Below are 25,068 nucleotides of genomic sequence, written 5' to 3'. Positions count from 1 at the left end.
TTGCGCTGGCTCGGGCACTGCGGCCCTTGCAACCCATGCGGCCCCTGCAACTCATACGGCTCCTGCAACCCATTAGAGCCCACCAGCGGTGTTGAACCCGATGCTCACAACACAACATCGCAGCACGCCCCAGACGGGGGTGTGGCGGCGGCTGCCCACGCGCGACAGCTGCGAAGTTGGGTCGGAAAAACGGCGGTGCGAGCCGCTCTGCCTCTTCCGCTCCTCCGCCCAAAACGTCTCCAAGACAGCCCGGCGTCCATCGAGGCAGCAAACGGACCAGGCAGCAGCCAACCACGCACCGATCGCACCCTCCAGCCAGCATGTCGGGCAACTCTGTCAAAGGGCCAACGTCGGCCCTCTCCAGGTACGTCGGCCCGCCGCATCGTACTCACCCATCGGGCTGCCCCGTCGACTGGGCCATCATCCGGGCATCCGTCTTGGCCTCACGCTTTGTCGCCTATCCAATCGCTCAGCTTTCTCCGAGAGAAGGGCATCGTCGCTCCCCGCCTGCACTATGGCCGGAGACGAGCCACACAGGATGAGGAAGGGGGCCCAGATCAACCCGAAGAACCAGCCTCGGCAACTGCGACCCCTGCAGCTCCTGCTCAAGAGCCAGAGCGCACCGACGATGCCGACCCCGAGGACAGTGGCAATCAGGAGATGCGCCGAGTTGTGCGCCCGGATCTCGCAGATCAAGTGATTGTTATCGACATCGACGTTGAGCCACCCAGTCGAAGTGCAGCCCAACCCGGTTCATCATCGTCGTCCGCCCAGCAAAGCCCATCCCTCAAACGCAAGACCACCCGACAGACCTCGAAAAAGGAGGCCTCCAAGAAGCAGAAGCGCAAGGGCGACGGCGACGACGATGACGACAACGACGGCGACTACAATGATGATATCAACAGCCGTTTCTTTGAGGTGGACAAAAAGCTTGCCCCGAGATCGCAGCACTCCAAGCTGCGGAACCGGCGGCTGGAAGAGCAGATGGACGAGATGAGGGAGGATCGCATCGGAGCCATCCGGTTTTGCGATCGCTGCCAGCGCAAGTTTGTCCTGGAAAACCTAGGTGATCAGATCTGCCAGGCGTGCTTTACACTCCATGGCGAGAAGCGAGCCAACAAAATCAAGCGCAAGGCTAAGACCGTCATGGATCCGCTTCTCAAGAGGGAGGGCTCGGTCTTGTCGCTCAAGTCTATGTGCATCAAGGTGAGTCCCGCGGCGTGCCAGTTTCACGGAGCCAGTGGTTCTTCATGATGATTCGGTTGGACATAGGAATCGACGCAAGCACTCTTCCACCCACTCACCTTGGCGCAATGTGTTGATTGCTTGTGTGCGTATGCGCATCGAACCGCTGCAGATCCTGGTCGACTACATCGAAGATATCGAACAGCTCGGCGATATATCGTATGAGTCCAAGCAAACCATCTCCCGCATCATCTCGCGCTCTCGTGTGCTCAACAATCAAACGCTCGGTCTGTTCATCGGCCCAGACGAGTCCAGCCTTGATCTTTATGATTGCACTCGTATGTATCGCTGCTGGTCGTTGCTTGGCATGCTCCACGAGCCCTCCCCCCCCCTGTGATTGTTGAGTACAGCTACTCACATATTCGCTTTTATGCATGGATCCACCATAGTCCTCGACGAGAACGGATACACACAAATATCGAGCTTCTGCCCAAATTTGACCCATTTGAATCTGACGCTGTGCGGCCGCATGAATGGTAAGCCGCCCACCCATCCCCGGGACCGCTTGCACTTGTGAACGTGTGTCTAATCCTCAAACGGCTTGGTGCATATGCTCCGTCGATCCTGTCGCCGCCCAGATCATGTTATCCAAGTCTACGCACGCAGCTTCCCTCGTCTGACGTCACTGACACTCCGGGGCCCCTACCTGGTCACCGACAAGGCCTTTGCCGCGCTGTTCGAGAGCCTCGGAGACAAGCTCATGAAGCTCCGGCTTGAGAGCGCAGCCCAACTCGGGTTTGGAGGCCTCTCGGCTCTTGTCAAGAACTGCCCAAGGCTTAAATCTCTCCATCTGGACCAGTGCACCTCGGTCGGCGATGCAGAGATCAAGGCGCTTGGCGGCCTCACTAGTGTCGAGGAACTGCAGCTCAACTACCTCGGCAGCGCCATATCCGACGAGGCGCTCGGCGGAATCATCCAGACCATCGGCCAGCAGCTGAGCGTGCTTTCGCTGAGCGGGTGAGCTATGCTAATGGTACTTTATCGGTGTGGATGTGGATGTGGATGCGGATGCATTACTGATACCTCCTGCGCTTTGGGCAGATACGGCCAAATGAAGGACGCGCTGTTGCTTGACGTCATCGCCCCGATCTGCAACCAGCTGCAGTTCTTCTCGATCGCGAACTGCGAGTCGATCACGGACGAGGGCTTTGAGCAGTTCCTCAACGTCTTCAAGAGGAAGGGCTCTACACGGCTGAGCAGACTCGATCTGTCGCGGGTGACCCAGCTCGGGGACTCGTCGCTGATTGTGCTCTCGAATCTCCATTGCGACATGCTGCAGACGCTGCTGCTGAATGGCCTCGAGGACCTGACCGAGCGTTCGCTCAAGGCGCTTGCCACAAAGCTGCCGATGCTGGAGGTGCTGGATCTATCCTGGGTGCGCAATCTGGAGGACGAGCTCTTGGAGGAGTTTTTCCGCAACTGCCCGCGACTCAAGCTCGCCAAGCTCTATGGCTGTAACAAGCTGACGGAGTTTACATTCCGAAGGCGGTGGACAAATGCCAAGGGCGAGCCTATCGAGCTTCTGGGCAACGAGTTTGACTGAGTGGGGCGGAACTGGTCTTATTGTCGCTGCTGCTCTTGTTCTTGTTCTTGCTCTTGTTCTTGTTCTTGTCCGTGTCAGAGGGGTTCGGCAGGCGTTGCGGGTGTCTGTCCGTCGTCTGGGTTGTTGCCATCGTTCGAATATCAATGCGCCGGCTGGGCACTGGGTGCGTCCAGCACTCGCAGCTCCAGATTCAAGTCCAGCATTCCCAGAGGGGGGGTGTCTTGAGGAAGCTGTTGTTGGTCGCCAGGCTCGCTCGCCTGAGGCCATGTCTGCGGTTTCGCACTACCAACGATACTCGGGCAGCTGGCCAATAGTCAAGCTACATATGCTTTTATTTCGCGGGACGGCCACATTCCTGGCTGGGATATCTCGGCCCTGTCGCTCACTGTCTCCAGCTGCTGCCGAATCCGAGGCTGGTGCCGATCGAGTTGCCTGGCGAGAAGGCGGCAGTGCCCTGGTTACCGCCCAAGCTGTGAAGCCGGTTGGCACCTTCGCGGGCGCTGCTGGCCCGCAGTGAGAGCTGGTCCATCTTGTGGGCAACTTCGTTGGTGCTCTGCTCAAGCCACTGCAGCGCAGACAGATGGTGGTTCAGCACGCGCGTGATCTGATGGATCGTCGATTCGCTTTCGTCGCCTTGGGTGCGCTTGTTGAGGTCGTCGATCATGGAGCCCAGTTGCTGCTCCAGGACATCCATGTCCTTGCTGAGCTTTTCCGCGAGCATGTATGCCTTGTCTCGCTCCTCATCTGCAGGCGTGTTTCTGCGTCGCCCGGCCGAGACAGAGGGTAAGTGGAGCGATTCGAACACGGCCAAGCTGCGCAAAGCAGCTTCCGCCAACACACTCATGTGCTCTTCAGTCTCATGGTTGCCTATCCTGGCAACAGCCCGCCGATCTCGGCCACATGCCAGCGCAGTGCATATCTGCATCCATCGGCACTCAGCCGCTCGCAAAACATCCATTCGGTACAGCACACCCATGCGAGCACATTTCTCTGGATCCAGCTAACAGCGCCTCCATATGTCCTTTCTGAGTGAGCAACTTACTTGGCCTGAGCACTGCTATCCCCGTCCAGTATGCCAACGAGCTCGCTCTCGTATTTTTCAAGGATCTTGGTGAGGTCGGTCTGCTGGCTCTCCATAGCATCCAGGCTCTGGTTGATCTTGGCCTGCAGATCCGAGGCGTTCTTGACTTCGTCGTGCAGGCGATTAATCTGTCAACAGATACAGTACACGCAGTGATAAGTTGGACAGCCGCAACAGCGCTTGCTGGTTGAGGGACGCCTGATGTGGCCGTTCAAGGGGGGGGGATCATGTTCGAACACTGTCTTGGTCCACACCACGCTCCAAGGCAGGATCTGCAAACACATGCCCGGCGGCCAGCGCACCTGGTAGCCGTTCTCGATGAGCTTTCTGTCCAGGATGGCGACTTCTACGGCCTTCTTGTGGAACTCTCGAGTGCAGACGTCCAGCTTACTGGCCCAGTCGGAGAGAATGTCCTCGAGGGTCTTATTTTTCAGGTTGGCGAGGTTGGGTACGTTCGGTGCGACAGTAGGGGCAGTGGTGTTGGCGGCAGCGGAGCTGGTCGTCGGCACAGCAGAGGCGAATGACAGGGCCGTGGCTGCAGTCGCAGCTGCAGTAGCTGCAGTAGTTGTGGCTATAGCCGACGGGGCGGTCGTGGTTGCTGCTTTAGCACCAAAGAGAGGCGATGGCTTGGTTGCTGCGGAGTCATAGAGGAGCCGATGTCAGCAGGGCACTGAGGGAACTCGGGACACTGCTCCAGCAAGCATGACGATCGGCGGTCGACTTACTCGTCAGATCCGAAAGTTGCAGCGGTCCCGGTGTTGCACTGTGTGGCGGAAACAATCAAAGCTTGTGTCAGGAACAAAAGAGAGTCTGCATCCAGTTTAATACAATCCTATCCGATCAAGTCTGGCCCAACCCAATCAAAGTCCAATCTAGTCCAGTCTAATCAAGTCCAATCAGGTCTCGTCCAATCTGGCCCGATCTGGTTGCGGGACAACCACTCACGCTGCGGTTGGCTTGGTTGTAGTCACTGGCGAGTTGAAGCCAAATCCGCCGACCGGCGCTGGCGCTGGGGCAGTTGCGGCTGTGGTAGCTGGAGCGGCAGTTACAGCGGCTGCCGAAGAAGCCGCAGGGAAAGCGAAGGGTGACGTTGCTGCTGGCACTGCAGGCTTTGTGGTTGATGGGTTGGCCGAGGGCTTAATGCCTCCAAACAGTGCCCCGGCCGTTGTAGCGGAGCCAAAGGCGGGCAAGCTGGAGGGAGCTGCGGCAGTGGTTGTGGCGGCAGTTGTCGAAGAAGCAGCGGCTCCGAATAAGCCGGTCAACGGGGCGGCAGTTGTCGAAGGGGCAGGCGTGGTCGAAGCCCCAAAGGATATGCCGCTAAAGGATGGCAACGAACTCGGGGCAGCGGCTGACGTGGTGGTGGTAGTTGATCCAAAAGTGGTGTTCGAGGCGCCGCCGAGTGCGGCACCAAAGCCGCCTGTGAAAGCGCTGCCCGACGAAGATCCGGCGGCAGCACCACCGAGCGCAAAGCCGGTCGGAGCGGCTGTGGGCCCGGCCGCTGGCGCTGTAGTCGTTGTGGCAGCCGGTTGGCCAAATCCACCAAAGGCAGATCCAGTACCAGGTGCCGCCGCTCCAAAGGACAGACCTTTCGAGGTCGGCGCTGCTGCCGCACCAAATCCGGTTGCAGCTGGTGCTGGTGCTGTGGAAGCTCCAAAGATCGAGCCGCCAGCGGGTGCACTAAAAGCACCAACCGCGGGAGCCGTCGTGGCCGACGTCGAAGGTGCAGCACCGAAACCAAGGGATGAAGCAGCAGCACCGCTTCCGAACGCGGGAGCTGCAGCTGCACTGCTGCCGAACGCAGGAGCTGTGGTGGCGGTACTGCTCCCAAATGCAGGAGCTGCAGCAGGAGCACCACTTCCGAACGCAGGAGCCGTGGTACTTCCGAACGCAGGAGCTGTTGTACTTCCGAATGCAGGGAGCGTGGCGCTTCCGAATCCCGAAGTCCCAGAAGCGGCACCAAAGCCAAAGGCGCCAGTCGCAGAGCCCTGAGTCCCAGTGCCTGAGCCTCCGAAGTTGAAAGTGGAGGCAGATCCAGTGCCGGCGCCCGATCCGAAGCCCGAGGGAGCACCTAAAGCCGACCAGAATCGGGGGGGGTCAGGAATGCACCGTTCCATTGGGAGCGTGAGGACAAAACGCAGTTTGAGCAAAAAAAGATCAGGGTTGCCCATGGCGAGGAATGCCGTAGTGTGGATCCGGACCGGCTGGCCAGCCAGGACCAGGGCAAAGTCAGAGATACGGAAGAGACCAAGGATGGCCCGAGCTATAGGATGCTTTGTCGGTTACCTGATCCACCCGATGGGTTTGTTGAATTGAAGCTGAATGGTGCGCCTGCGAAGGAGGAAAGGCCGGCACAGAAATCAAAACGATGATCGGGACAGCGATCGAGACATGGTCGCTGAGGAAACGCATATGGTGATCGCTGCCAACGGGCACAGGCTTGAACAGCAACGGCCATACAGAGCATGGGGCTCACGATTAAACATGCACAGCACTCGCGGATACTGACTCATGGTGTTGAAGTGACCGATGCGGTTTCTCGTCGGGTGTTGGCTGCGTCAGGGATCTTGGCAGAGCCAGGGCAAAGCAGAATCTCGCAAAGAAAAGGCAAGGCGGCGCGCGGATGGAACCGCGGCTCGAGCCACGCGGGGACGGATGGCGTGCTCCAACGAAAGAGTGCCGAACCTGCCTCAGGATCAAGCGGGATGCAGCCAACTTGGGGTTCGGCAGCGAGGTATGAGACAGGCTGCGTCCAACAGGCCATATGAAATCAAACGGATTGTCTCGGCGGCCTCTGAGTGAAGACACCGGGTTCCCACAATCGCCCTGCGCAGAGTGATCATGTTGCGCGCCGAATTGGCATCGCGATTCCACGCTGAGATGCAGCCGGGATTGCAGCATTGAATGGAAGGTACATTCAGAGCCATGAGAAAAGCAATGCACGGGCCACCAACCACTGCTCGCAACCATGGTTGTTTGCTCTTTGGCGGGTCTGCATATCTCATTTCATAATCCGTGTCATCTTTATTTCATCACAAAAATGGATCGAGTGCAAATGCGCCGGCATGTGGACGATGGTTCAGACCATAGCGCTGCAAACAAGGAGCACATATCAAAGAAGGATCGAACAGTAAACGCGTGGAGAGTTCTCGGCGGGATCGGCGAAGAGGGAAAGCGACGAGATGCAGTGAAAGAGAATATAAACAGGATGGACAAGAAACAGAGAGAGGCTGCGAACGCCAGTGCGCTATGCTATGCGACGGAGCAGTGCCACGGGGGTTGTGAAGAGAACGAGGATCAGAGGAGTGTTGAAGCGAACGACGAAGTGCAAGGCGTGGGAATTGGGAATTGGGAATTGGGAATTGGGAATTGGGAATTGATAGTGATAGTCGGGATCTTGGGCAGCGGCAAAGTGGATTGTGGGCATGCTGCGACGCGCAGCAGACTCTCGAACCTTCCAGAAGGCCATGGGGGTGCAGCCGCTCTGGTGGACACCGACACAGCCGCATGATCGGCGAAGCGCCTTCCGGACAGTGCAAATCAACCGACTTGCACCGTCCGCGCCGAGCAGGACTGCAACCGGTGAGCGGACACTTGCTGAAATGGCTTTGCCGGAGCTGAGGCATCGAGGTCATGAGATCGAATGGGAAACACGAGGGCGAGCGACTGTGTGGGCATGTGGATGTGTGCGTAGGGCCTTATGTTGCTGGAGACCGGGATATGCCGGTACTTTGCTTTGAAGTGGCGGATGTTGATGGCGAAACGAGCTGACGGGACGTTGAAAGCACAGTGAACGATCGGAACCGGGAACAGGGCAGAAGGGAATGGCGAGTGGCAAAAGCACTGGGCGACGGTTGCTGTCCGGGCTTAGCTGGGCTTTTCGAAAGTCCCGGCGACGGCCTCGACGCCAAGACTGTTGCTGGCGCGGGAGGAGCTTAGGGATCCCAGCAGCGAGCCAGCGTCTCTCCAAGCCGAAGCAAGGGACAGAATGGGCTCCGAGAGATGCTTCTTGGGCGAGTAGTGGGCAGTCTGGTGAGAATCGAGTGGCAGCCGCACGGAGCGGTCAGCATGCTTGCGGCGACGGGAGGACGACGCAATGGCCTTGGAGGACCGCCGGCCAAGTGACTTTGGCGGAGGAGGGTCGGCGACATGGAACAGAGATGGGTTGAGATCGTCTGGCGGGGCAAGTGTCCAGTCATCCGAGTCCGAGTCCGAGTCTGAATCGGAATCTGGGTTGGAGCTGGGGCGGTCCCGCAGCGTCAGTAGCGAGTCTATGGAGTGGACAAAGTTGGCCTGGAACGAGACCAGCGAAGGCTCGAAGGTGCTGAACCGGCGCGAGACAGGCGTGGGCAGGTGGTGGGAAAGCGACGGGCCAGGACAGCGGAGACAGGGCAGTTCTCCGTGCTGCAGATAGCCGGAGCCGTTGCATTCGGGGCACGGCTCGGATGGAGGTTTGACGGCGAACATGGAGGGAGGCTGCGATAGAGCAGAAGCAGACGAGGCGAAGAAGGGCAAGGTTGCGACGAGGGGGGGAGCGCAGAGCAAGGTTGAGGAGGGGGGCAAGCGGACAGCTTATATGCCATGAACGTCGCCAAGGTCACCTGGGCACCGCCGAGTGGAGCCACGCGGCCGCAGCCAGTCACGCCTCCGCGCGCGGCAGCGATGATCCTGCCAGCAAAGGTGCGGTGGAATGGTGCGATGGGTTCTCGGGATGTGGATTTGAAAGAGGGGCAGTGGCTCGGATGGAGTGCTTGGGAATGTAGAATGAGTGCTTGGGAATGCAGGACGAGTGCTTGGGAATGTAGAATGAGTGCTTGGGAATGCAAGTGGGTTATTAGACTGCAACTGCATATAAAGCATCCAACTGCATATAAAGCATCCAACTACAAGTAGAGCATCTAAGTAGAGCATCCAATCGCAAGCACTGCGATTCAAGCTGCGAGTCGGCTTCGGCCCTTGGCATCGAGGCTGCAGTCGCTCTTTGTCGGGATGCAGCTGGTCCGCGAGCGCCCCCCAGTGCAGCAGCCCAGCGTAGCAGCCCTGTGCATGCCGTGGGGCGAGCAGTCGCCAAGACGCAATCGCCTCCCTTGTTTCTGGCTGTGGTTCGTTTTCAAATCGTCGGAGACTCGGATCCTTCGACAAACCAGCAGCCTGGTCTGCTTCCCAGCACGCAGCGTGGCCCGCAAGCATCCATCGCCGAGCATGCGGGCGACTCTCTGGCCTGCTGCGACGGATGCTGCCTCCGGTCGGGCGACCTTCCGGCCAGCCGAATGCCCACCGGCCGACTGACCCTCTGGCTCAGCCCGTCTGACATTTGCACCCACCGGACACTCTTGCAGCCCCCCCCCAACGGCGGATTGGTGCAGCGCCTCCCAGCCGAAAGTACTTTCAAGCCCATCCGGACGATTGGTTCGTCCTCTCGCCACCTCCAGCAACGGGACCAGCAACGGGGATCGCGACGGGTGACGCTGGCCGGACGAAGCGAGACGACGACCCCCAAGGCCGGGCGTCGCTGGTTGGGAGCGACCCCATTGTGCTGTTGCTGTAGCTGTACTGTGATGGCCGCCGCAGCCGTTCCCGGTGGTGTCGCATTCAACATGGTCCCATGCAGCCCGGCTGTTCGCTCTTCGTGCGCTCCGCTGAAACAGCAGTCAGTCAGTCAGTCGCCTTCCGTGGGCAACAGATCCCGAGAGCAAGGGCGGTCTTCTCAGCTGCTCTGGCGGGTTGTCGTGTGGTGCACACTTCAGGAGGGCCGAGGCCAGTCGCCGCGCTTCACTCCCTCTCCCTCTCCCGCATCGGCCATGGACGATCTCCTCAACTCCTTCTGCACCCGCATCAACGAGCTCAAGCAGCTCTCGCTGCTGCGGACACCCGAGCCCCTGGTGCCCACCGGCTCGATCCGCAGCTCCCAGACACAGCTCTCGCTCCTGATGGCCGAGCTCGAGAAGAACATCGAGGCCACCTTCGTGCTCCTCACCGAGGAGAAGCGCCTGCTTCAGACCGAGGGCCTCAGGATGCTCCAGGAGCTTGACGATCAGAATCTGGTTTTGGAACACATGCTCGCAAACATGCCCCGACACCTGCCGGCGGCTCCGGCGGCTCCCACGATCTCGGCCCGGTCAACCCTGCCCAGGATGGCTTCGGCACCGCAGCTTCGTTTTGCCATCGACCACATGGGTCCCTCTGGAACCAGCTCTGGCCAGGACGAACCCACTTCACCCGACCAGGACAAAGCATCATCCGCCCAAGCGGTGAAAAAAACCAGCAAGGGCCCGCCGCAGCTACCGCCGATCACCGTTGCCGAGGTGAGCTGAGCCGCCAGACGGCGCCTGCAGCCCATCAGATCGCAGCGTCGATCATGGCATCAGCACCAACTCACATCGATCCTCCTCATCTCCAGTTCCAGGGAATACCGAAATACGTCGGTACGTATCGCTGTTGTAGTTTCTTGCGCTGCCCAGGGAGCCAGATCGGACCACCGGATCAATCTGCAGCCCTAAGCGAAGCTCCTCATGGACTCAGCTTTCAGCTGCAGCTCACCCAAGGACCCAGCGCATATTGTCATGAGTGGGACTTTCCACTGCATTCTGTTGCCCATCGATGTCCATTTTGTGCCGGTTCCTCGACTATCGCTGGTGCCGCCTATCGGTTGACTCATCCCATGCCTCGATCGTCTCCTCGCTCGACATTCCCTCAGTGAATCGGTTTACCCGCGACAAGCTCAACGATGCCATCACTGAATTCAATAAGGCCATCATCGAAAAGCAGACCATGGTGCGCCTTCCGCAGGGGCAAATGACAAAGGAGCAGCGAGACCGATTCTGGGAGCACAAACAGCTGGTGACCGAGGAGCTCAAGGGCAAGGTGTTCCTGACCGAGAAGGATCTGCGTGAGAACTGGTCGGGGTGCGGGTTCCGGCTCGATCCGTTGGGCCGGAGTCTGCTGGCCAGCCTGCGACACTTGGGCTACGTCAAGGAGGTCCGCGGTGGAGGGCACACCCGCTATGTGGTGCTGATCTGAATCGCGGGTTAGTATCGCCGACTGCTCCACCGCTAATCGATCCCAAGGACGTGTTTGGCTGTATCGTCAGAGCTCAATATAGAGTGCTTGGAAGAAGAAGAAGGGCCCGTGCGGATCTCCATTTGCATGTGCATGTGGTCCGAGTTGGTCTTGACGATCCACTTTGTGAACCCTCAGGAGATTTGGACTACCTTGGGGATGGGAATTACCGATTACGATCTCCTGGAACAGAGCCGGACGTTTGTGCAGTCATTCCACAAGTGAACAGGGCACCCAGAAGGCAAGATTGCAAGCTGTGATAAGCGGTCAATGTCTACGAATCAGCGTCTCATCCAGATGTAGTCTCATCCAGATGCAGTCGCGTTGCACCGTCAGTCGCCGCTGTCGAGCTCGCCAAGACATGCACAGTCAAAGCATGACGGCCTTGGTGTTTGGACAAATAATAACCTTTTTTATTGTGGATGCCATTTTGTAGGAGGAGGAGGAGGAGCGACCGAAGCGAAAGAGAACGATCAAAGGGGGAGGCAGCCTGGCCCAGGTTTGTTTCCCCTTCAAAATACGGTCCAAGAGCCGTCGGCAGAATTCAAGAGGGCACTGAGGGAGCCCAGGTCTTGCCACGCTCGTCCGAGCATGAAAGTCGACCGCAGGCAACAAAAACCAAGAAAGGAAAGTGAAAGATAGGAAAATCGAATGAAAATGAACCGAGGGAAGGAAGGACTTATGAGGAAGCAAATAGAAGAGGCGTCCATTGCTGCACAGTCTATATTGGGCGGGGAAGGAGACGAACGAGGAGGAGAAAGGGAGGATGGGAAGGAACCGACCTGTGTGCAGCGCGGTGGGTCGAGTATGCCGCAGAATACGAGCGGCGTCAGAAAGAAGCAGGGGTGAGGGCAGAGGCAGGGCAGGGCAGAGGCAGGGCAGGGCAGGGCATCTATATATGGAGTTTGGTCATGGGGAAGCGCAAACGCTCATGCGCCAGGGCGAGCGTCGGATCCAGAGTGCCGCAGCTTGTGGAGCGGCAGCCGTGTGGCAGCCGAGTATTAGGAAGGTGGCGATGCGGAAGTGATTCTTCTGGAGGGACGGGGAGCCACAGAGAAGGGGTCACAGGTTCGCTGGCGAGACCGACCGAATCCTCAGTTGAGTCGTTGTAGCGCTTGCTTGATGTACTCGATGTCAAAGTCGCCTTGCTCGAGCCAATTCGGTTCCTCGGGTACACCTGCCAAGACCTTCCCTTTGATGTTTCCTGTGCCGTGATTTGGATGTGCTCCTATTGCGAGAGGACCCTTGGAGACACCCATTGGACTTTGATGTCGTATCGAGTACTGAGACAGCCGCCGAATACGACCACCAACGGGTAGCGGCGCCTCTCCTTCCGAGTAAGCGCCGAGCTGTTGGAACGACGCCGACAACAAGGGGTCAAACCTCGGCCCATAATCGCCACGCACCGAGCCTGTCCTCAGTCGGATGGATGGATGCATATTGTGTCCAGCCGTGCGGCCCATGGCATAGCTATACCTTTCGCAGTCCCTCGTTGATGGTGTCGTACACTTCCAGCTCGGCTTTCACGGCGTTTGAGCACTTGGCAAGCACGACGGACATGCCCTCGTGTGCAAGCTTATCGTGGACGGTCTGGTTCTGGATTGTGAGCTGCTTGATGTCCTCGGCGAGACCCATGCGAACATTCATGGACTTTTGACAGGATATACGCCACCCATACATGTGTGATTGTCAGAGCCAGCGCGCCAGATGGGTGTGTGTCCCCTGGACAGCACAGAGTGATCCTCCTCCTCCGACTGCGAGTGCGAGAGCGGCCAAACAGCAGCATTACATTCTGTAGGCTTGTCAGGTCACGCTGCTTCTTCTTTCCTTGCTTGTACGACGAGTCTGTTTCTCGGTTGAGTGACTCCATGAGATCCTTGAGCTTGGTTTTGTTTTCGTCTTGTATTTTCTGCGAACATGCGCGCCATTGCATCGGGAACATCAGCCACAGGATGTCGGAGCAAAATAATGCTGTCAGGAGAGGCGCATGTGGGTGGGTACGCACAACGCATTCGCCACCTTCGGGGCACGCAGCGCATTCATGCAATCCTCGCAATGACAGCAGACGGTCGGTGCGACAACTCCGTTGGCTCACTTTGGCAGACTCTTTGCGTTTCTCGATATCGGCTTGCAGAGGAATCTCGACTTCCTGTTGGATTGTGTTGGCCTATTGTTCAGAGAGAACGAGAGAGTGGAGGGGAGAAGAGAGAAGGACGCGGGAGGAGAGGGGCGAGCGAGAGACGGAGTGATGGACAGATCCGGGGTCGACCGCAACGAGCTGTCAGCCGCAAGTCGGGAGGGAAGAAGAGCGCAGACCAGACTGAATCCAGATCTTACCCAGATCTGATGCGAGTTGGCAATGAGGGTGGTGCTGTCGATAAGGAATTCGAGATCGCCAAGGAGGAACTCATCCGTGACAGTTCCTGATAATGGAGCGGAGGCGGCGCAGTGGTCGGTGGTCAGTGGCGAGAGTGCGGATGAGACAGGTTCATCGGGAGCTTGTCCCGCAAGGTGCCGCAGAGCCTTTGTCCAGTCGATCGACATGGGGGGGGGAGGCAGCGCCGATCCGTTGGATCAATCTGGGCTGACAGCAGGGGCTCGTTTGGGTCTCTGCCAGTGCGATAGTGCAGAGTACCCGCCGCCGACATCGAGCAACGAGCATCAGGAGCGACACAGCGCCGGAACAACAGGTGGCAGGCCTGTACACGACCCAGACAGACCAGTACCTGGCTGGACAAACGACGCAATCTCCTCGAGGGCACGGACAAAGGTCTCGGTGGCCTTGCTCATGGCCTCGATCTGGATCCGAAAGACGGAGCAAGCCTGCACAAAGCTTTCGTAGTTGCGCATCTGCAGGGTCTGTGGGGGCTGCGGGATCAGGTTGGGGTCGTTGGGGCCGCCGACGACCGATGCCGAGACGTGGACCTTGCCGGCCAGCAGGCCGCCCGCCTTCTTGCCCTGGGGCGGCAGATGCAGCTGGGTGTCGGATGCGGACTGCGGCAGGACCTGCGGGTGGTCGTCGCGGGTCTTGCCAAGGGCGCGGAAGGCAGTCGGGTTGACGGCGATGGGGGTCGGCGGCGAGATGTCGGCCTTGGTGATCTTTTTGTGAGGCGGCCTTGGGTTCATGGGGCAGCGAGCAAACTGGCAGATGGATGGGAGGCGGGGGAGGAGGGCAAAAAAAAAGGTACAGCGAGCGATGAGATGGGAGAAGAGCGGCTGGACAGAGCGAGTGGCCGTCTTTTGAGGGCAAGTCCAGCGACGCCGACAAGGAAAGGACCCGACGCCATGCGAGCGCGAGGGCGCGGGGGCTGTCGCGGGTGCGTGTGCGACTGTCGGCGCGCTTGTCCGCGGCGCCGTCGCACCGGGGCCATTCGGCACACTGTGTGGATTGCTGCTTTGTGCAGTTGGGTTGTGCGCTGTATCGTCCTGTGCAGATCTGTGATTCGCCATTGTTCTGCTGTGGCGCGGGAACAGTGGGAACAGCGGGGCACAGGGACAATGGCGGCACACAACACACAGCCGCCACAGCCCATCCCTCCCGGCATCGATATCGGTGGCGCTGTCCCGTGCCCTGGCCCGTCCTCTCGCCCTCGTCGTCCATCCGTCTTGCATCGCTCCTTTCCTTCCCCGTCGCTCTCTTCCACCATCCTTGTCCTCATCGCCTAAGCTCCATCAACCCTCAGTCCCTATCACCAGCCCTGCTGTTGTTCGTCCGTGCTCCTATCTCCCCATCTCCCATCTCCCCATCTCCCTTCTCCCAGCTCCCATTTCCCAGCCGCACCACGATGCGCAGAGAGGTTCTCCAGACATTCTGCGTGCTTGGCACTATCGTTCCCGAGGCCATTCTCGAAGCCATGCTTATCCCGCTCTATCCCTTCATGGTGCGATCCATGATGAAAGACTCTGTCACCGATATCGGATACTATGTTGGCCTGCTCGGCTCGGCATTCTACTTCCCGCTGCTCTTCATGAACCTCGTCTGGGGCGGCGTCTCGGACCGCTACGGCCGCAAGCCCGTCCTGATTATCGGCCTCGTCGTCTGCGGCATCTGCACCTTCACTATCGGCACAACCTCGTCATTCTGGGTAGCTTGGATGTGTCGGTTCATGGCCGGCTTCTTTGGCGGCAGCTCCACAGTCGCCAAGGGCATGCTCGGCGAGATCTTCACCAACGAGACCGATCGTGCCTGGGGATATGCCATGTACGGCACCGTCTACGGCGTGGCCGGCATCGTCGGCCCACTCATCGGTGGCTACCTGTTGGATCCCAACGATCCCCATCCGATTCACTACCCATGCATGCTCGGCGTCGGCATGGTTCTCGTCAGCATCCTTGGCTGGACCCAGATTCCCTCGGGCGCGCCGACCCGCAAGCCCGTCCCTTCCGAGCCCGAGCCTGAGCCCGAGCCTGAGCCCGAGTCGTCCAAGGCGTCCGATGAGTTCGAGCCACAGAACCGCAAATCATCGTCGTCTTCGACCCGTGAACCCTCCATCTTGAAAATGTCTGCAGTCGAACCCCGCGACGGCAAGGTCTTTGTCGCCCAGTCGCCGTCGCCATACATGTCACTCCTGACCCCGCGGCTGCTCTTCCCGATCTCAATCTACTGCATCATCGCCTTTGGCAACATGTCCTATGCAACGGCGCTGTCGCTCTTCTTCTCGGCCTCGCCCAAGACTGGCGGCCTGGGACTCTCGCCCAAGCTCGCCGCCTCGTTCATGTCCATCCTGCCGGCCGCCAAGCTCGTTGTGCAATTCTTCTTGTTTTCGCGACTGCACCGCATCGTCGGCGTCTATCGGACCTACCAAATCGGCATGATCGGCATGATGACGCTTCTGCTGGTCGTGGGGCTGCCCTCGCTCTCGAGCCTGGTGTCCTTCCCGACGCTGTCCGTCATCATGGCCTGTCTTGGCACCGGCGAGGCCCTGGCCTATCTGTCCGTATTCATGCTCATCACCGAGGGCGCCAAGGGCTCCAACCTGGGACTTGCCCACGGATTCGCGAGCACCTGTGCAGCGGGTCTAAGGACCATCAGTCCGGCCCTGACCGGTTATCTGTGGGAACTTGGAATCCACACAAGACTCTATGGGCTCATCTTTCTGCTCCTGTCGCTGCTGGGGCTGCTCGGCGTCTACATGGTGAGTGCATATGCGGCAACGCCGCTTGATCGTTCGCTTGATTCGCCCCACTCGTCCTACTCGTCCTATACTCTCGTCGCTTCGCAAGCAATCCACATAATCTCCGCGAAGCCTGCCTTGCCAACACTTTGCCCCGATATCTTCTTTCTCACAGTGTCAAAACGGCCCTGCATGGGTTGCCCACTATGAGGGCTCAACCAGAACCGACCCGCGATCTGAATCCGAGTCTCTGCTGTCGGAATAACCACAACCCCTGATACCGTTGCCTGTGCACATGACTTCTTTGCAAAGGAGCTAGAACGCAGTCGCCGAGAACATGGCGGTCTCGGGGCAGCCAGCGAGTTCTGGTATGAGCGAGTGGATTCTGAATGAAGGTGTCGCTGCATCAAATGGCAGCACTGTCACTGCCCCGCTGCGTATGCTATGCCAATATAGCGAGCCGACCTCATCAATGTATGCCACGTATCCGAAACGAAACAGCTTCAGGATCCTGATGCCAGAGAAAAGGCCTGTTTGGTTCCGAACATGATGTATCAGGACACCCGCCTTGCCCTGGAAGCAGCAGAGCCGAATCTACGCGCATATCTGCTTCAGAGCGCGACGGAATGGCAGAGGACGATGGCGCAAAGCGGATGTGTATTCAGATGCTTGAACACAGCTGCCTGGGCCCTTGACGATCCGGGGAGGAAACTCAAGCGGTACACAGCGTCCTCGTCCGGGCGATGCATGTTGAGATACGCAGATGTCGAGCAGCCAGCGTTCTTGTCGTTGCTGTCCGCATGGATCTACTCGTGGACCGTCCCGAAGAGCCTATCGCAGTCATCGGGGCATCAGCAATCGGTTCCCACCTCCAGTCGTCCGCAAAACGCTTTCCCCGCCCAGCCAGCGTGCTCTCTACAATGTGCTGTCCCCCAGCGTGCTGCTGCTATCCAGTGCGCCAGAGTAGCGGCAAGCCTCAGGCACCGACAAAGCCCATACCGGTCGCCGGCGTCGCCCAGGCCAGGGATGATGTAGCCGTCTTCGCTGAGACCGTCGTCAATCTCCCCGACAATGATCTGAATGTCAGGGTGGGCTTGCTGCAGGGCACTGATGCCGGGCCGACTGCCAAGCACGGCAACAAACTTGATCTTGGTCAGCCCCCAGTCCTTGAGGATGTTGATCGCGGCGATGGCTGTTCCGGCCGTTGCGATGATCGGGTCCAGGACGATGCCGATTTGGGTGGTGCACTTGCTCGGCAGCTTGTTGTAGTATTCGACAGGAAGCAGGGTGGACTGGTTCGGGAAGAGTGCAAATGACGGGGGGTAATGTACGATCGGAGCACGGCCGTGAGAATTCGTGGCCGAGATATGCTCTGCGCCGAGCTGTGATGATGCAGAATGCTCTGCTGCAAATCATGACCCAGCACCACAACCACATCCATCCCGCAGGATCGATGGACACAAGCGAGCCCGTTTCGCTCACCTTTTCTCGATACAGACCAAGATGGTGAACTCGCGCCTCGGGAACCATAACCCGGAATGCTTGACATACCCAGCAGATCATATGCCATCGTGAATATCGCCGTCGCCGTCGCAAGCGAGGGTGCCCCGCCTCACCTCGATTCTTGCAGTCGAGCGACTGAATCAATGTCCTTACCATCGACTAGTCCCAGGCCGGCACGGAGGATCGGGAAGAGTCCTACGTTGTCCTTGATCTCAACACCCTGGTAATAATCGATCGGGCTCCTCTGCTGCACTCCCAGGAGAAGCCATCCGGGGCCAAGAGACGGATCAGGGGCGTTGACTGGGCTGAAGACGAAGTGCCGATCGAGAATCCTTGACACATCCATGGCTTTGGCCGTCTTCCTGTCAATCGATGCAAAGATTGCAACAGGCGCCAGGCCGAGCCGTCGCCCAGACTTGCGCTTACCTGGGTAGTCCTGATCAAGTCGAGATCGGAGGTGGCTTGCATCGCAAGCAACAGCCCGGCTTCGTGGATGAGCTGCCTGAACTGGGCTGTGTCTGTCTCGGCCTTGCGGATGAGCGAGAGCTTGTGCAGAAACACTGGGTGGTTGACCAGGGCCACCTTGGCGGAGAGCGAAGAATCCATAGGTGTCGATACGGAGAGCGATGGTGATGCTGTGAACAGACAAGGCGACGTGAGGAAGGCCAAATAGATGGAAGCGGACAAGCTGGCGTGAGGAAGATCAAGCTAGTGTGAAGACGATCAAGCTAGTGTGAAGACGATCAAGCTGGTGTGAAGACGATCGAGTATCCCAGCGGCTTACCCCGACAGCCTTACCCCGACAGCCAACGGTCCATGCTCATGCTCCGATGGTCAGCTGCAGGGTCATTCGGCTCGGCCTCCCCGCCTTGGCCTCTGGTCCACCAGGGACAGGGACAGTCGAGCCCAGATTCCCGCCCAGTTCCTGCCGGGCGATTTGACCCTCCCATCGACACAGACCCCCAGCCCATGTCCCGCCGTGCTCCTCAGTCCCGTGGCAATCCTACTCAAGCCGTTTCTGCGATCAACTCACTTCGGCTGCGATCGATTCACTTCAGCTGCGGCTCGATGCACAATCTCGCAGGTCGTTGCCAGACCGACATCAATCGAATCCGCAATCCCTCTCTCTGATGTTGCCATCCCAGCAAGCGGAGTGGTCTCCGACAGCTTTCCCGCGCGTTACTGGTGCTGGCGCCAACTCCCTGCCCGCATGTCTGTCCGGCCCGCATTCCCAAGCCCCTCGCCGGTCTCCCTTTTCATCTCCCTCAAACCAGTCGATCAATCGACGGTGAGTGCCCTCCCAACTAGTCTCCGCAGTAACCCTCTCTCAGCCCTCAAAAGGCCGAGCCAGTTGCTCCACCTCGTCCCGCTTGTGTGCCGCCCTGTTGCTCCTGGCCTCAACCCGCCCTCGGAATCTCGTATGTTCACATCGGTTCTGCAGCTTGGTTGTCCAGCCGTGCACTCCATCGCATGCCAAAGCGACAACTCCCCGTCGTGGCCATCTTTATCCTGCTCCTCCATTGATCCCGTTCCTCCCAACTCCATCGCTAGCCCAGCCCAGCCCAGTCCAGCCCAGTCCAGTCCAGTCCAGTCCAGTCCAGTCCAGTCCAGCCATGACTGCCGGTTCCCAGGACCCCAATCTTCTGCCCTGCCTCTTGCAGGCCATCGAAAGCCTTCGGGCCGACTACCGCAACCTCGCCGATAAGATCGACAGCCACTGCAAGGAATGTTCCCTGCCTGCCCGCGCCCTCTCTCACTCGAGCGATGGCTTCTACACCATCTATTCGAGCAGTAAGTGTGGGTGCATCGGCGGTGGGCCTGCACTGCTCTGATCTTGCGCCTCTGCATCATGAGAGCACTACATAGCCACTCACGGGTATCGCTCCTGGGCAGATGAGGCGATTGACGCCGACAAATCCAAAGCGACCGACGAATCAGTCAAGAAAGGGGTCGCTCTGCCTGCCGACAGACCAGCTCTGGCCAACCCATCATTGCTCCTCTACAACCACCGTATCGTGCTCACCACTTACCCCGGCCAGGTCGGCGTCAATCCCATCCCGCTGATCTGGGGCGCGAGCGAGCCCGAGGTGCGTGGGCCGATCGTCTGCTCCCGAATCCCAGAGTCCCTCAAGCTCCGTAATGCCATCGGCGCACATGGCGGTTCGTATTCGGTCTACCGGGCCCTCGCCATCGCCATCCGCGAGCTCGAGCCCCACCACAAGCCCAACCTCCACAACACCTACCCCGTCGTCCAGATCGGGCCCTTCCCTTCCTGGAACGACCCCATGAAGATTGTATCGCTGGACCCGTGGGGCGCCATGATCTCGCAGATCTTCAAGAAGCACCATGACGCCGGCGTGGATGTCCGCCCGACCATAGCCATCACCAAGGCACACATGCGTGTCTCCGAAATCCAGTATCTTGTCCAGCAGGGCAGTCTGAAGGTGGACGGAACCGTTGTTCTTGGACTGGACGGTGATCTTGCCGTCGTCAAGGGCGCCGTGGAGCCTGTCTGGTACCTCCCTGGGATCGCCGATCGATTCAAGGTCGATGAGACGACGCTCCGGCGCGCTTTGTTGTAAGTACTCTCGGATATGCGCGGGAGTATCTGGTAACGATCGACCGGGATCAGATATCTGATGTTCGTGCTGGGCCGGTGAAACTGCGACGGGATATGCCCGTGCCGTGAACCACTCCGGGTAGGCCGAGCCGCATAGAATTGAGGCCCGCTTGAGCGGTCTGGATGGCTGGCTGCTTTTGAGACACTGTCTCGACGAACGATTCGAGTCGCCATAAGAGTGCTTTGGCAGCCACGGACTATTTGAAAGACCAAGACCAGGAAACTCATCACTGCTCTGTTATGCCATTCCGTACTCGACTGGCCATGTCGCCTGGGATGTCTCCAGCGAAGACACTGGCGGCATGTACCCAGAGCTGGTCACCCGCCCTGATCTCAAGGTGTTCCTGCCACCCATCGGCAATCTCTCGATCTACATCTTTGGCAACCCGGACTTCCTGGCCGATCCCTCGCGAAAGCTCACGCTCCGTGTGCATGACGAATGCAACGGCAGCGATGTCTTTGGCTCGGATATCTGTAGGTTGCCGCCATGCTTGCGAGCAATTCGGTTGTCTTGCTGGGCCGCCTTGCGTTCTCACTGCCAAAGCGATCCTTCCCGCCTTGCACAGGCACATGCCGTCCTTATCTGATTTACGGTATCGAGGAGTGTGTCCGCACGGCCCAGGAGGGCGGCGTCGGCCTGATTGTGTACTTTCGCAAGGAGGGCCGAGCCCTCGGCGAGGTCACCAAGTACCTGGTCTACAACGCCAGGAAGCGGGCCGAGGGCGGCGACACCGCTGCGGCGTACTTCCAACGCACCGAAAACATCGCGGGCGTCAAGGACATGCGATTCCAGGCGACAATGCCGGACGTCCTGCACTGGTTGGGCATCCAGAAGATCGACAAGATGATCAGCATGAGCAACATGGTATGAGGGGAGGTGCCATACACGATCCGGTGTGCTGCTCTGTGCCTGACTCGGCGGTGGCCGCATGCAAGAGCCGCTCGAGCACTGCCAGTCGATTGGCTGCCGATGGCGGTGCTCATGACCATACTAATGGCGGTGCTGACGGGATGAACTGGTCCGGCGACAGAAATACGATGCGATCGTCGACTCGGGCATTCCGATCCTCGAGCGAGTGCCCATCCCCGAGGGCATGCTCCCTCCGGACTCGCAAGTCGAAATCAACGCCAAGATCGCCGCTGGCTACTTTTCCAAGACGACGGTCGCGACCGACCTGGAAGACACAAAGGGCCGGAACTGGTACGGGGTGCCGCTCCTGTTCCGACATTGCTGATCGGTCGGCGGCTGCAGCGATCCACTATCCGGGCTTTGACTCACAGTTCCGTGGCTCCGATTCACAGGGAGGACATCCAGCACTAGTGCTCGCGGCACTGGCACAACTGAGTCAGAACTATCCATCACGGGGCACTTGGGGGAAGTGTTCCATCACAGCGGCAGACCCCAGGCGCTGCCCGAGCCAACTGAAATAAATGAGCTCTCTCTCGCACGCACGCTCGCTCGCTTCCACACCGTCCATCGGTTTGCTCGAGAGAGACGAGACCCAGCTGGGGCTCGCGGGGATATTGTCGAGGGGCGTTGAGAATACACAAGATAAATTCGTGTTATTATCTTTTGGTGGAAACATGAGCCGGATCTCCACCAGCATCCGATTGGAAAGCGCGAGGGGCAGGCTTCCAGAGAATCTACATGACCGTATGGTAGGGTGCTGCAGAGGAAACAGAGACAGATTAGCAGAGTGCCCGAGGGTTGCAGACCCATCCCATCGATCGCAGCTCTGCCTGACAAGTGTGGCAGCACGCACCTTATTTCTTGGCAGCAGCGCCAGCCTTGACCTTCTTGGTACCGCGGACCTTCTTCATACGGTTGCGCTTCTATAACCCACAAACAGAGAGACTCAGCAGCTGCACACACGAGTCCCACAGAGCCGCACAGCCGATCCAGCAATGCATCGCCGATCGATCGATCGCTCACCTCCTTGCGCTGCTTGCGAGAAGCCTTCTTGTTCTCGGCAAGACCGTGGCGGACAAGTCGGTACTTGGGCTCGAACTTCTTGGCAGCATCGAGGGAGTCGTAGATCAGGGCGAAGCCAGTGGTCTTGCCACCACCGAACTGGGTGCGGAAACCGAAGACGAAGACGTTCTGTCGAGAGAGACGCACGGTGAGTCAGCGGATCGGCCGAAAAGACAGCGAGGACTCGCCTCGCACACATCCGCCCGGTGCGTGCGGCCATCGGCCTGGGGGCCACACACTCACTTCGACATCGGACTTGTAGAGCTTGGCGAGCTTATCGCGGAGTTCCTTGTGGCTGATACCAGCACGTCCGGGGTGGAGGACGTCAACGACGGTTTGCTTGCGCTGAAGGAGAGGGTTGTTGAGGAACTTGCGGGTGCGAATGGTGATAGCGTCAGCCTGAAAGAGAGGGAGGAGGCAGACCACACGGATCAGTCAGGCGTCCGGCCGCATCGGTGTTGGTGCCGGACTCGGTTGGATCGGCCGATCCCGCGGGGTTTCCAGTCCTTCGTGCTCGTCTAGAGCACAATGCCACGCCGATTGTCGCGAGCCGCTGTCATGGCCTCCTCCGTGACGCTGGTACAGCAGGGTTGATGGGTGGGTCGAGCGCTGTGATGGAGGGCTTGGCGGATCGAAGGAAGGATCGCAGCGGCCATCCAGACAGAGCCAGCTTCGACACGGCGACTGGCGACCACTGTTGCATCGGGGGCAGGTGGATCCGAGTCGGTTGCTTCGGGATTCGGGATTCTGTCGTCGGTCGCAAGCGCTCCATCCGGCATCCATTCCGTGTTCCGTTTGTCGAGGTGTTCATCCATCCATCCAGCTGTCCATCTATCCATCCCATCCATCCATCCATCCATCCATCCATCCATCCATCTATCCATCCGCACGTCCCGGCTTGCATCTAGCCTCGGAGGGCGACACACGAGGGCGGGGCTGCACAGCGGTCTGTACCATTTTGGATGAACGTTTCCCTTGAGTAAGATATAACGTCGAAAAGGAGGGACCCAAAAACAGACAGAATGCCCGCAGCCCATATCGACCGCGCCCGCGAGCCGTGGTGCAGCGGCGCCGGTCACGTGTCATCTAAGCCCCACGCAGCCAGAGCGCGGCTGGCTGCGGTAAGGCTGGCCACACACGGGCACGGGGGGCTCATGGGCGATGCTGGTTCGGCCAGGGAGGGGGCTCGCAAGCACACAGCGACACCCCACATCGACAGGCGCTGTCGCAGAGCGACAATGCGGCAGCGGTGACGACCTGCTCACTAGCGCACGCTCGCTGGAATCGGGATATCGGTTTGTACATGGATGTCGGTTTGGATATGGTCCCGTTTGGAGATGCGGCGAGCCTGCCTCGCGCTTTGGCTTCCATCAGCGCCGCTCTGTTTCGGAGGCAGCCTTGCCTTGCATCTACCACCTTCACCATCGCAATCGCTCGACGTCACTGCTAGTTGATCATGTCCCACTGCCGCGAAGAGGACGCCGGACACCACCACCACGATGACGATCACCACCATCACCACGACCATGAGCACGATCATGACGGCCCCGACAGGGGACTTGAGTCATCGCTCTTCAACAAGATCGACATTGAGCATGTCCGATGTCTGAACGAGTCCGTCGATGGCGCCGGAAAAGCCGTCTTTAAGCACTGGATCGACCGCTTCGACACATCCAAGGTGCGCTCCCTGCTGCAGTGATGCTGGTGCAGGATCTCTGAGACAATCCTGAAGGGCCGAGGCATCTGCGAGTATCTGCCCCGCATTTACGAGCATACCCAAGCGCGCATGAGCCCTCCTCCGACATACATGGGCATCTACCACGCAGCCAATATCGGTGATGAGTTGCAGAAACGATGCCGAGGACAGCGCCAGCAACGAACGCCCTTCCCGTTTGCTTGCTCGTCGAGCCCCTGATACTGACAACAGCACTCTGCTTGATTCCCAGGCCGTTACCAGCGATGCCGACGAACAGCTTATATTTATTATCCCGTACGCATCCCTCGCTTGCATTTCATCCCCGAGAGAGACACGATGCACGCTCTGGCCTCTGACTCTCCAACTGATGCAGGTTCACCGGGAGCGTCAAGCTCAAGTCCATCGCTGTCCTGGGCAGCCCTGGACCATCTGTCATGAAAGCGTAAGCGCCCGAGCTCGACGTCGAAGCAGCGAGGCCGGACATGCGGCTAATCCTTGGAGTGCGATCCGTAGGTTCATCAACCGAGAGGACATTGACTTTGATTCGGCGGACAGCACCAAGCCTGACCAGGAATGGGAGCTGGTCGAGGATCCTGGTCAAGATCTGCCCGAATATCCAACAAGGTCGGTTGAGGAAGCCGGGCTGGGATGCAATGCAGCTGATGCGACATGACTGATGCGGCGCGGTCGATGCTGCATGACTGATGCTGCAAAGCTGATGCGCACACTTGATCGTCTCGGCCCGCAGGATGGCAAAGTTCTCGAATGTTCGCAGCCTGGCCTTGTATTTCCCAAGCAACTTTGGGGCCGACACCACCACCATCACATACATTGGCTTCAAGGGCGAATGGACCGAGGTGAGCCTCGAGAGCGACTCAGCACCAGCAATGCAGTGCGGCTCGATCGATAACACATTCATCAACACTGTTATCGCACAGGTCAACAAAGACCCCATCATCACCATCTACGAGTTGGCAGCGAACCCGGCGGACCATACACTTTATTCAGAAACAAACGTGACAACACAGCTGCTTCCATGAACATGTAGTATGTGATGTGCTTGCGTCAAGCAAAGCCATAAGTAATACAATCAAATCACTTTGGCAGCCTCCGAGTGAAGACCTCACGTCGCTCTCCGGTCTCCACAATCGACCTGCACACTGTGATCATGTTGCGCGCCGCATTGACGTCGCGATTCCACACTGTCTGGCGAATGGTCATGGCCAGCGCGCGATAAC

At 58.9% G+C, this 25,068-nt stretch overlaps 12 protein-coding genes across 12 annotated transcripts; 5 read left to right on the top strand and 7 right to left on the bottom strand.

Moving 5' to 3' along the window:
- Positions 1-129: 129 nt before the first annotated feature.
- Positions 130-2,982, top strand: BJ171DRAFT_595611 (uncharacterized protein). Its single transcript, XM_053114614.1, has 6 exons — positions 130-364; positions 474-1,206; positions 1,358-1,523; positions 1,635-1,721; positions 1,824-2,202; positions 2,287-2,982. The coding sequence occupies exons 1-6, from the start codon at positions 321-323 to the stop codon at positions 2,786-2,788; spliced, it is 1,911 nt and encodes a 636-aa protein (XP_052970534.1). The 5' UTR covers positions 130-320; the 3' UTR covers positions 2,789-2,982.
- A 120-nt stretch (positions 2,983-3,102) lies between these two features.
- BJ171DRAFT_488928 (Nsp1-like C-terminal region-domain-containing protein) lies at positions 3,103-6,587 on the bottom strand. The gene is made up of 7 exons (XM_053109427.1): positions 6,376-6,587; positions 6,153-6,197; positions 4,815-5,937; positions 4,595-4,632; positions 4,172-4,503; positions 3,831-3,997; positions 3,103-3,546 (listed from the first exon to the last, which is right to left on the bottom strand). Exons 1-7 carry the CDS (start codon positions 6,377-6,379, stop codon positions 3,171-3,173), a joined length of 2,085 nt encoding a protein of 694 aa, XP_052970533.1. The 5' UTR covers positions 6,380-6,587; the 3' UTR covers positions 3,103-3,170.
- Positions 6,588-6,863: 276 nt separating this feature from the next.
- BJ171DRAFT_207697 (uncharacterized protein) lies at positions 6,864-7,617 on the bottom strand. The gene has a single exon (XM_053106329.1). It carries the CDS (start codon positions 7,499-7,501, stop codon positions 6,899-6,901), a length of 603 nt encoding a protein of 200 aa, XP_052970532.1. The 5' UTR covers positions 7,502-7,617; the 3' UTR covers positions 6,864-6,898.
- Positions 7,618-7,733: 116 nt separating this feature from the next.
- Positions 7,734-8,333, bottom strand: BJ171DRAFT_577552 (uncharacterized protein; the record flags this gene model as incomplete). The annotated part of the gene is made up of 1 exon (XM_053113819.1): positions 7,734-8,333. The coding sequence occupies one exon, from the start codon at positions 8,331-8,333 to the stop codon at positions 7,734-7,736; it is 600 nt and encodes a 199-aa protein (XP_052970531.1).
- Positions 8,334-8,764: 431 nt separating this feature from the next.
- Positions 8,765-9,505, bottom strand: BJ171DRAFT_488925 (uncharacterized protein). Its single transcript, XM_053109426.1, has 2 exons — positions 9,218-9,505; positions 8,765-9,173 (listed from the first exon to the last, which is right to left on the bottom strand). The coding sequence occupies exons 1-2, from the start codon at positions 9,463-9,465 to the stop codon at positions 8,798-8,800; spliced, it is 624 nt and encodes a 207-aa protein (XP_052970530.1). The 5' UTR covers positions 9,466-9,505; the 3' UTR covers positions 8,765-8,797.
- On the top strand, positions 9,485-10,983 carry BJ171DRAFT_595608 (uncharacterized protein). Its single transcript, XM_053114613.1, has 3 exons — positions 9,485-10,171; positions 10,267-10,291; positions 10,564-10,983. The coding sequence occupies exons 1-3, from the start codon at positions 9,668-9,670 to the stop codon at positions 10,884-10,886; spliced, it is 852 nt and encodes a 283-aa protein (XP_052970529.1). The 5' UTR covers positions 9,485-9,667; the 3' UTR covers positions 10,887-10,983.
- Positions 10,984-11,985: 1,002 nt separating this feature from the next.
- Positions 11,986-14,110, bottom strand: BJ171DRAFT_207629 (uncharacterized protein). The gene is made up of 6 exons (XM_053106328.1): positions 13,652-14,110; positions 13,263-13,348; positions 13,021-13,092; positions 12,715-12,834; positions 12,402-12,575; positions 11,986-12,274 (listed from the first exon to the last, which is right to left on the bottom strand). The coding sequence occupies exons 1-6, from the start codon at positions 14,049-14,051 to the stop codon at positions 12,020-12,022; spliced, it is 1,107 nt and encodes a 368-aa protein (XP_052970528.1). The 5' UTR covers positions 14,052-14,110; the 3' UTR covers positions 11,986-12,019.
- Positions 14,111-14,553: 443 nt separating this feature from the next.
- Positions 14,554-16,636, top strand: BJ171DRAFT_437964 (major facilitator superfamily domain-containing protein). Its single transcript, XM_053107989.1, has 2 exons — positions 14,554-16,060; positions 16,215-16,636. The coding sequence occupies exons 1-2, from the start codon at positions 14,711-14,713 to the stop codon at positions 16,302-16,304; spliced, it is 1,440 nt and encodes a 479-aa protein (XP_052970527.1). The 5' UTR covers positions 14,554-14,710; the 3' UTR covers positions 16,305-16,636.
- Positions 16,637-16,707: 71 nt separating this feature from the next.
- BJ171DRAFT_454928 (uracil phosphoribosyltransferase-domain-containing protein) lies at positions 16,708-18,438 on the bottom strand. Its single transcript, XM_053108262.1, has 6 exons — positions 18,327-18,438; positions 17,969-18,177; positions 17,696-17,789; positions 17,522-17,580; positions 17,039-17,331; positions 16,708-16,870 (listed from the first exon to the last, which is right to left on the bottom strand). Exons 2-6 carry the CDS (start codon positions 18,146-18,148, stop codon positions 16,846-16,848), a joined length of 651 nt encoding a protein of 216 aa, XP_052970526.1. The 5' UTR covers positions 18,149-18,177; positions 18,327-18,438; the 3' UTR covers positions 16,708-16,845.
- Positions 18,439-18,943: 505 nt separating this feature from the next.
- Positions 18,944-21,570, top strand: BJ171DRAFT_488913 (GTP cyclohydrolase N terminal-domain-containing protein). Its single transcript, XM_053109425.1, has 7 exons — positions 18,944-18,960; positions 19,094-19,333; positions 19,436-20,120; positions 20,449-20,636; positions 20,729-21,027; positions 21,194-21,363; positions 21,465-21,570. The coding sequence occupies exons 2-7, from the start codon at positions 19,156-19,158 to the stop codon at positions 21,481-21,483; spliced, it is 1,539 nt and encodes a 512-aa protein (XP_052970525.1). The 5' UTR covers positions 18,944-18,960; positions 19,094-19,155; the 3' UTR covers positions 21,484-21,570.
- Positions 21,571-21,706: 136 nt separating this feature from the next.
- BJ171DRAFT_488911 (ribosomal protein S24) lies at positions 21,707-23,126 on the bottom strand. Its single transcript, XM_053109424.1, has 5 exons — positions 23,089-23,126; positions 22,378-22,533; positions 22,096-22,263; positions 21,926-21,995; positions 21,707-21,829 (listed from the first exon to the last, which is right to left on the bottom strand). Exons 1-4 carry the CDS (start codon positions 23,089-23,091, stop codon positions 21,927-21,929), a joined length of 396 nt encoding a protein of 131 aa, XP_052970524.1. The 5' UTR covers positions 23,092-23,126; the 3' UTR covers positions 21,707-21,829; position 21,926.
- Positions 23,127-23,311: 185 nt separating this feature from the next.
- On the top strand, positions 23,312-24,952 carry BJ171DRAFT_488910 (galactose-binding domain-like protein). Its single transcript, XM_053109423.1, has 6 exons — positions 23,312-23,812; positions 24,081-24,124; positions 24,204-24,272; positions 24,344-24,454; positions 24,579-24,687; positions 24,769-24,952. The coding sequence occupies exons 1-6, from the start codon at positions 23,591-23,593 to the stop codon at positions 24,868-24,870; spliced, it is 657 nt and encodes a 218-aa protein (XP_052970523.1). The 5' UTR covers positions 23,312-23,590; the 3' UTR covers positions 24,871-24,952.
- The last annotated feature ends 116 nt before the right edge of the window (positions 24,953-25,068 follow it).

The sequence above is a fragment of the Polychytrium aggregatum genome (genome assembly GCF_025602895.1).
Source record: "Polychytrium aggregatum strain JEL109 chromosome Unknown BJ171scaffold_4, whole genome shotgun sequence".
NCBI classification, from domain to species: Eukaryota; Fungi; Chytridiomycota; class Chytridiomycetes; order Polychytriales; genus Polychytrium; species Polychytrium aggregatum.
This window is presented reverse-complemented; position numbering and strand designations above follow the sequence as displayed.